Source organism: Schistocerca gregaria, chromosome 10, assembly GCF_023897955.1.
Source record: "Schistocerca gregaria isolate iqSchGreg1 chromosome 10, iqSchGreg1.2, whole genome shotgun sequence".
Taxonomy (NCBI): domain Eukaryota; kingdom Metazoa; phylum Arthropoda; class Insecta; order Orthoptera; family Acrididae; genus Schistocerca; species Schistocerca gregaria.
In genome coordinates, this window is record NC_064929.1 from 219,127,887 (window position 1) to 219,137,584 (window position 9,698).

Consider the following 9,698-nt stretch of genomic DNA (forward strand, 5'->3'; position numbering starts at 1 on the left):
TACACCCAGACTTTTGTACGAGTTGGCCAATTCCAACACTAACTCACTGATATTGTAGTCATCGGATACAACAATTTTTCATATTATGAAGTGCACAGTTGTACATTTCTGAACATTTAAAGCAAGCTGCCAATCTTTGCACAACTTTGAAATCCTTCCAAGATCTGACTGAATATTTATGCAGCCTGTTTCAGACGGTACTTCATTATAGACAACTGCAAACAGTCTGAGGTTGCTATTAATATTGTGTATGATGTCATTAATACACAACATGAATAGCAGAGATGCCAACATAATTCCCTGGGGAACACCAGAAGTTACTTCTATAACTGACAATGTCTCTCCATCCAACATAACATGCTGTGTACTCCCTACCAAAAACTCCCGAGTCCAGTCACAAATTTTACTTCATATCCCATATGATAGTACTTTCGACAATAAGTGTAGGTGTGGTATCGAATAAACCACTTTTCAGAAATTGAGAAATACTGGACATACACGATTGCCGCGATTCAAAACTTTCTGTATGTCGTGTGAGAAAAGTGTGAATTGGGTTTCACATTATCGTTGCCTTCGTAATCTGTGCCAGTTGTCATGGAAGAGGTCATTCTGTTTGAAATACATTATTATGTTAGAGCTCAGAATGTGTCATAAGATTCTACAACAGATATATGTCAAAGACACTGACTGGTAGTTTTGTCTATCACTTCTACCACCCTTCCTGCAGACGGGTGTGACCTGTGCTTTTTCCAAGAACTGGGCACGGTTTTCTGTTTGGAGGATCTGTGATGGATTATAGTTAGAAGAGGAGCTAACTTAGTTGGGAATTCAGGGTAGAAGCCGATAGGGACTCCATCGAGTGCTGGAGCTTTGTTGATGTTCAACAATTTCAGTTGTTTCTCAACGCCACTGACACTAATACTGATTCCACCTTTCTTTTCAGTGGTATAAGAATTAAATTGAGGCAATTCTCCTGGGTTTTTCTTTGGAAAGGAACATTTGAAAGCAGAGTTAATGATTTCAGCTTTTTCTTTGTGCCCTCAATTTCAGTTCCCATCTTATTTGCTAGAGACTGGTCACTAACAGAATAACTCAATACTCCTGCTTTTCAGCTGGTGATCTCTATTACTCCTATAGATATTTAGTCTCTCTCTCTCTCTCACTTTCGCACACACCAGTGGACATGTAAATGAGTACACATGCAATTCCCTGTAACAGGTAGAATGACCATTAGAATGCATTAACATCGTTTGCATTTAGTGTTGTTTCCACGCCCAGTAGGCTTACGCAACGGACGTGAACAGTGTTAGACGTCAAGTGCTCACTGTCGAGGGCAGAGCCACATACTCTAGGGAGACAGCGTTATCACCACCTGACAGACTTTGAAAGGTGCTCACTGTACGTCTCCATCTGGCTGGCTGGTCGAATTGTTTAGTATACACATTTGTGTCGTATAGGGATTTGAAAATTGTCTGATGGCGACGACAGAGGATCACCACGTCGTCCACCCGGCGCACCAAAAACCCTTCACACTTGTCATCCGAGAATGAGTAATGGATTCCCTGCAAAATTCTTTGTCATCCCAAACCACCTGTCGGAGACTAGATGCAGCCGGACTACGGAATTATTATTTCACGTGTAGGCTGCTCTTAACTCTACAACACAAATGACTGCATTTGGAGGGGCTTCGTGACCGGGAACCACAGATTGCTGCTAGTCGGTGGTGTCACACTGGGTGCACCGACCAGTTGGGATTCTGCTTTACCCCAGAGGACTGCTGCCGGTGAGTATGGGAGTGACCTGGGGAGAGGTCTCCGTCTTCCTGTGTTTCAGAGAGGCACAACAGTGTTACTCCTGCCACAATGCTGTGGGGGGTCATTGGGATTCGACTTCTATTTGTGACCGAGGGAGTGCCGATGGCACAAATGGTACGTCACGAACATCCTGTGAACTAAGCTGTTACCTCTCGTGAAGCAGTATTGTGGGGCCTTTTTTAAACAGGACAATGTTTGCCCACACAGGGCATTCGTCCCTATGAAATGTCTGCACGACGTCGGGGTATTGCCTCGGCAGCCGGGAAGAGTCCCAAATCTGGCGAGCCCGGATATCGTTTCTGCCCTAGTGCCTAAAATGGAATACCAAAAATGCACACAGGGGACCTACAAACCGAGCAAGATAGTCAAAAGCAATGGGACTGAGGATTGTCCACAACAAGATAAAGACATTGAATACCACTGGCGACTGGAAAGTACCAGAAAGCACACAGGAAACTGACACTATTTTGGGGTTTGTGTCAATTCACCCTTCCCAGATGCCAGCAGAAAAACTTTACCTTATTTTTCTCTCTCCAGCTTGTATCCAACCAGCTGAGAACTCCAGAAAAGTTTCAAGGATTCTGAACTCGACTTCAGCATGCCATCTTGGTCCATTATACACTAGCTCTGGCCTACCATACTGGAAAATTAAAGTTGGAAGAAGAAAATCCTGAATAGTCTTCACTATGCCCACTAAAATGGTTTGTATCATGATAGTAACATCATCATCATCATCATCATCATTTAAGACTGATTATGCCTTTCAGCATTCAGTCTGGAGCATAGCCCCCTTATAAAATTCCTCCATGATCCCCTATTCAGTGCTAACATTGGTGCCTCTTCTGATGTTAAACCTATTACTTCAAAATCATTCTTAACCGAATCCAGGTACCTTCTCCTTGGTCTGCCTCGACTCCTCCTACCCTCTACTGCTGAACCCATGAGTCTCTTGGGTAACCTTGCTTCTCCCATGAGTGTAACATGACCCCACCATCTAAGCCTGTTCGCCCTGACTGCTACATCTATAGAGTTCATTCCCAGTTTTTCTTTGATTTCTTCATTGTGGACACCCTCCTGCCATTGTTCCCATCTACTAGTACCTGCAATCATCCTAGCTACTTTCATATCCGTAACCTCAACCTTGTTGATAAGGTAGCCTGAATCCACCCAGCTTTCGCTCCCAAAGTTGGTCAAAAGATTGAACGGTGCACAGATAAATTAGTCTTAGTACTGACTTCCTTTTTGCAGAAGAGAGTAGATCGTAGCTGCACGCTCACTGCATTAGCTTTACTACACCTCGATTCCAGTTCTTTCACTATGTTGCCATCCTGTGAGAATATGCATCCTAAGTACTTGAAACCGTCCACATGTTCTAACTTTGTTCCTCCTATTTGGCACTCAATCCGTTTATATTTCTTTCCCACTTACATTACTTTCGTTTTGGAGATGATAATCTTCATACCGTAGTCCTTACATTTCTGATCTAGCTCTGAAATATTACTCTCCAAACTTTCAATCGAATCTGCCATCACAACTAAGTCATCTGCATATGCAAGACTGCTTATTTTGTGTTCACATATCTTGATCTCACCCAGCCAGTCTATTGTTTTCAACATATGATCCATAAATAATATGAACAACAGTGGAGACAGGTTGCAGCCTTGTCTTACACCTGAAACTACTCTGAACCATGAACTCAATTTACCATCAACTCTAACTGCTATCTGACTATCCATGTAAAGACCTTTAATTGCTTGCAAAAGTTTGCCTCCTATTCCATAATCTCTTAGAACAGACAATAACTTCCTCTTAGGAACCCGGTCATATGCCTTTTCTAGATCTATAAAGCATACATACAATTCCCTGTTCCACTCATAACACTTCTCCATTATTTGCCGTAAGCTAAAGATCTGGTCCTGACAACCTCTAAGAGGCCTAAACCCACACTGATTTTCATCCAATTGGTCCTCAACTAATACTCGCACTTTCCTTTCAACAATACCTGAGAAGATTTTACCCACAACACTGATTAAAGAGATACCTCTGTAGTTGTTACAACCTTTTCAGTTTCCATGTTTAAAGATTGGTGTGATTACTGCTTTTGTCCAGTCTGATGGAACCTGTCCCGACTCCCAGGCCATTTCAATTATCCTGTGTAGCCATTTAAGACCTGACATTCCACTGTATTTGATGAGTTCCGACTTAATTTCATCCACCCCAGCTGCTCTATTGCACTGCAAATCTATTGACCATTTTCACCACTTCCTCAAATGTGATCCTATTTCCATCATCATTCCTATCCCATTCTACCTCAAAATCTGAAACATTGCTGATTGTATTTTCACCTACACTGAGCAACTCTTCAAAATATTCCCTCCATCTGCCCAAGGCATCCACAGGATTCACCAGCAGTTTTCCTGACCTGTCCAAAATACTTGTCATTTCCTTCTTACCTCCCTTCCGAAGACTGATAATTACACTCCAGAATGGTTTTCCAGCAGCTTGACCCATAGTCTCCAACCTGTTTCCAAAGTCTTGCCAAGATTTCTTCTTGGATGCTGCAATTATCTGTTTGGCTTTGTTTCTTTCTTCAACATAACTTTCTTTGTCTACCTGAGTTCTAGTATGTAGCCATTCCTGATACACCTTCTTTTTCCTTTTACAGGCTTCCTTGACTGTGTCATTCCACCAAGCTGTTTGCTTCATCCTACTTTTACACACTACTGTTCCAAGACATTCTTTAGCCATTTCTAGTACTGTGTCCCTGTACCTTGTCCATTCGTTTTCCAATTACTGTAATTGACTACATTCAACTAACTGGTACCTTCCTGAGATCACTGTTATGTACTTGTGCCTGATTTCCTTATCCTGAAGTTTCTCCACTCTTATCCTCCTACATATAGACCTGACCTCCTGCACTTTCGGCCTCACAATCCCAATTTCACTGCAGATTAAATAATGATCAGTGTCATCAAAGAATCCCCTGAATACACGCGTGTCCCTCACAGCCTTCCTGAATTTCTGATCTGTTATTATATAGTCAATGACAGATCTGGTTCCCCTGCCTTCCCAAGTATACCGGTGAATGTTCTTATGTTTAAAAAAGGAGTTTGTGATTACTAAACCCATACTGGCACAGAAATCCAAGAGTTGTTTCCCGTTCCTGTTGGCCTCCATATCCTCTCCAAATTTACCCATGACCTTTTCATACCCTTCTGTTCGATTTCCAATCCTGGCATTAAAATCACCCATGAGCAGAACACTGTCCTTGTCCTATACTCTAACAACTACATCACTGAGTGCTTCATAAAAACTACCCATCTTATCTTGATCTGTCCCTTCATAATGCGAATATACTGACACAATCCTAATTTTCTTCCTAGACATTGTCAAATCCATCCACATCAGTCGTTCTTTTACATACCTTACTGCAACTATGCTGGCTTCCATTTCTTTCCTGATATAAAGCACTACACCCCATTGTGCTATTCCTGCTTTGACTCCTGACAGGTAGACCTTGTATTCTCCCACTTCCTCTTCTTTCTCACCCCCTTACCCGAATGTCACTAACAGCTAAAACGTCCAGCTCCATCTTACTTGCAGCCTCTGCCAGCTCTACCTTCTTCCCAGAGTAGCCCCCATTGATATTAATAGCTCCCCATCTCATTACCATTTGTTTGCCAAGTCGTATCTTAGGAGTCCCTGGTTTGTCAGTTAGAGGTGGGACTCCGTCACCTCCAAAGGTCCTAGGAATTTTGCTCTGATTGTTGCCAGCATCATATTTAAAGTATCGGGGAAGCAGGTTGCTAGCCTTACTTGCCCCGAGTCCCATTGAGTTTTATCCCTAACGGTTGAGGGACTAACCGGTGGATTTGGTAGTCTTTGCTGTATGAGCACAAAGGTGACCACGACTCAGAATATGACCGAGATGCCCAGCTTTATTCCAAAGTAACTGTCCTGACTGTTGGGACCACTTACTTAGCCACTCATACGTTGCCCGTGGTTCATGAACTAGGACATGACTACAGGAACCCACACCATGAACCACCATGATAGTAACAAAATAATATATTTGGAAGTTAAACATATTACAAGATGAAATACACAAACAACCGCCGATTATAGAATTACAAAGCAAATACGTGTAAGTTTGGTACGAGATCACAAAAAAACATTATTCAACTGTTTCTTGAATATTTTAATGTCACTTACTGTAACTGATGTTTTTAAACACCCTGCAACACTGTCTTTAATGATTTAAATCATAAAACTGTATACCACTTACATTTTTCATGCATAGTGCAATGCATTTCAGAAATCTATTCCTTTTACCAAAGTACAACTATTTGCCAAATAGTTTACCACATGAAACTTACTGACAGATTAAAGCTGTGTCCTGGAACAAGACTCGAACTCGGGACTTTTGTCTTTTGCGGGCAAGTTCTCTGTTGACAGAGCTACCCAAACACAGCTCTTGATCCCTCCTCACAGCTATAATTTCACCAGCACCTCTTGCTGTATCTTAAGAACTTCACAGAAGTTCTCCTGGAAAAACACGCAGGAGTACCACTACTGGACGAAAGGATACTGTGGAGATATCGCTTAGCTGTGGCCAGGGGGATGTTTCCAGAGTGAATCTTTCACTCTGCAGCAGACTGTGTGCCGATATGAAATTCCCTCACAGATTAAAACTTTGTACCTGACTGAGCTTCAAACAATGGATCTTTGCCTTTTGCGGGCAAGTGCTCTGCCGACAGAGCTATGCAAATATGACTGGCGACCCATCCTCGTAGCTTCACTTACGCTGGAACCACATCTCCTGGCTTCCACACTTTGGTAGAGCAGTTTTCTCAGTAAAGGCAAAGTTCTCAAGTTCGAGTCTTAGACTGTCACACAATTTTAAACTGCCATTAAGTTTCATTAGGTAAACTTTTTGGCAAATAATTGTATTTGGTAAAGGAAACAGATTTCTGAAACACAGTGTGCTATCACTTGACAAATGTAACTGGTGCCGTTTATTATTATTTATATTTGGGAATACTAGTTATGAAGGGAGGATTAATGGAGGAGCTAAACAAAATTGTACACATTTCATCGTAAATTCGTCTAGACCTATGTTATTTTGTCAAAAACTGACATTCCGAGCCTCTGGCCGTGTACAAAATATAGACTGAATCTTACATAGAAGATAACAGCGACCAGCCACTTTTTGCAATGCTAATTATTTAATTAAATAGCGCCATTACTGTTTTGGAATATTATAGGTTCATCTTCAAGTGGCTAATTCATTTTAAGATATATTTTACATTACATTAGCTTTCACTTTTTTGTTTTCCGAATAATGAAATTTATTTGGGGGTGGTAGTGGGGTTGAAAAATCTGCAGCACCACCAGCCCAAGAAAATGTCATCATTTAGGAAAACAAAAAGCCAGCCAGCCTGCAGCACCAAATACTCCTGTACCTTTAATACTGAAGTCAAAACGGGCCCAACAAATGTTATAGGGCCGTGTAGTAACTCTTCTTGAGCAGTGCAACCAACACCAGAATTAAAGTCAGTTGTATTCACACTCTTGTACACTGGCAAACTAGAACGTCGAAACCTCCTCCTGTAGCGGGGCATCTCTGGAGCTGTTCAATGGTGTTGGTTGCGCAGCTGGAACACGTCTGACTGTCTGAGGCAGCTGTGTGAGCAACAGCATTGAACGGCTCCAGAGATGCCCCGCTACAGGAGGAGGTTTCGACGTTCTAGTTTGCCCGTGTACAAGAGTGTGAATACAACTGACTTTAATACTGGTGATTCTGGTGTTGGTAGCACTGCTCAAGAAGAGTTACTGCACGGCCCTATAACATTTGTTAGCACTGCTCAAAAAGAGTTACTGCACGGCCCTATAACATTTGTTGGGGACTATTTTGACTTCAGTATTAAAAGTACAGAAGTATTTGGTAGTGCAGGCTGGCTTACTGTTGCGCTTGTTCGTACCGGTGATGCTAAAAAGCCTGGCCTTGAGACATTTGTTGAGAGGGACATTACTGCATTTCATACATGGAATATTTGTGAGGTACCTAATAAGTCATGCGGTACTTCATGGTTTACTACTGATAAGCGTCTGTGTTTGAGGACAAGGAGTAGACGTCGTGTTACAGCAGATGAAGGATTACATGTATGGTTCAAGGTCAGTGGACCATTTGAGGAGAAGCTTAATGTTCAGGGTGATGTTTTATTGTATTATTATCATTAAATAAATTATATCCTTCCCTTATCTATCCTACGAGATTTATAAACAAAGATGATGTGACTTACCAAACAAAAGTGCTGGCCGGTCGATAGACACACAAACAAACACAAACATACATGTAAAATTCTAGCTTTCGCAACCAACGGTTGCTTCTTCAGGAAGGAGGGAAGGAGAGGGAAAGACGAAAGGATGTGGGTTTTAAGGGAGAGGGTAAGGAGTCATTCCAATCCCAGGAGCGGAAAGACTTACCTTAGGGGGAAAAAAGGGCAGGTGCGCGCGCGCACGCACGCACGCACACACACATCCATCCGCACATACACAGACACAAGAAAATGTCTGCTTGTGTCTGTGGATGTGCGGATGGATATGTGTGAGTGTGCGCGAGTGTACATCTCTCGTTTTTTCCCTCTCCCTTAAAACCCACATCCTTTCGTGTTTCCCTCTCCTTCCATTCTTCCTGAAGAAGCAACCGTTGGTTGCGAAAGTTACAATTTTGCGTGTACGTTTGTGTGTCTATCGACCTGCATGCAGGAATTCAATTTTATGCAAATGCTTACCAACAGTAACTTTTCCCACTTGTCATTCTTGGATGAAACAGCAATAAAGGGGGAGGACGTGACAATGGTGGAAGTGTGTATTTCACAAAAATCATAAGTAAACAAAAATTCGATACAGACCAGTCTGTTTCGGCAGCAATGATCTCGAGAGGAGTGGCGGCAGGTGGGGGTTTGGGGTGGGGGGAGTGCGTCCACTATCGCATATTAATCGTAGTGACTGCCACTGCATAGTACTTATTTCTTTGCATTATTATGGTGAAACTAGAGACGGTCATGTGTAGGATAAGTTACTTGTTTCTTTAATATGAGTTAAAGAAAGTAATCTTCATTCAAGTGTTTGCATACATCCCCTCCATCATCAAACGGTAGTTACTCAAGTTACGTGGGCAGAAACTGAAAGCAGTACGTGACTTACATTAATGCTAACTTATAAGTTACCTTGCCTGTGTAAATTAGGTAATATTTGTAACAATTCTTAAATCCACACAATATGATGCATTATTGGAAATATGCGACTAATCTTCGGGAACTGGTTCCAACGTGACTTTCATCTACACTTACCTGTAATGAACGTAATGTACTCCAGGAGGAATCATCTTCACACCCAAAAATTTATTTCCAGTATTCCATGATTTTAAATCGATACCGAATTCGGTCCCTGGAGGAAGATCACGAATTATAATAATTGCTCCTTCCACTAACAGCCGTTTTGCTAGATCCTGGTCGATATCTAATGGTTGATCTGCCATTTTGCTCAAATTATACACATGTATGGTTTCATAAGGCCCTATCCCTAATTTCTCTAACCAGTTTCATATTATAATGTAATTCTGTACTACTGTCTTCTTCTTGCGACTTCAAAACATTAAAGTAAACAATACTTTCCGCTTCCCAGCACTGATAATAAACACTCCAGAGATTATAGATTTCCCCCCCCAATGCTGCACTGTGCTGTATCTTTGTAGCTCAATTCAATAGAGCTGAAAGCACATGAAAGTTGAGCATCGTCAGTATCCATGGAGGTATACGTCCATGTCAGTATCTCCCAAAGACCTTGTATCTCAATACCCAGACTTAGACCCTACCTTTA

The 9,698-nt window shown here is 41.9% G+C and overlaps 1 protein-coding gene across 2 annotated transcripts in view; it reads right to left on the reverse strand.

The window, feature by feature from the left end:
* LOC126293512 (protein AAR2 homolog) overlaps window positions 1-9,357 on the reverse strand; it is a 126,796-nt gene extending 117,439 nt beyond the window's left edge. For both annotated transcript variants that reach the window (XM_049986763.1, XM_049986762.1), the window contains exon 1: window positions 9,170-9,357. In XM_049986763.1, coding sequence (XP_049842720.1) covers window positions 9,170-9,357 — 188 coding nt within the window. The remainder of the gene's footprint in view (window positions 1-9,169) is intronic.
* Window positions 9,358-9,698: the final 341 nt, after the last annotated feature.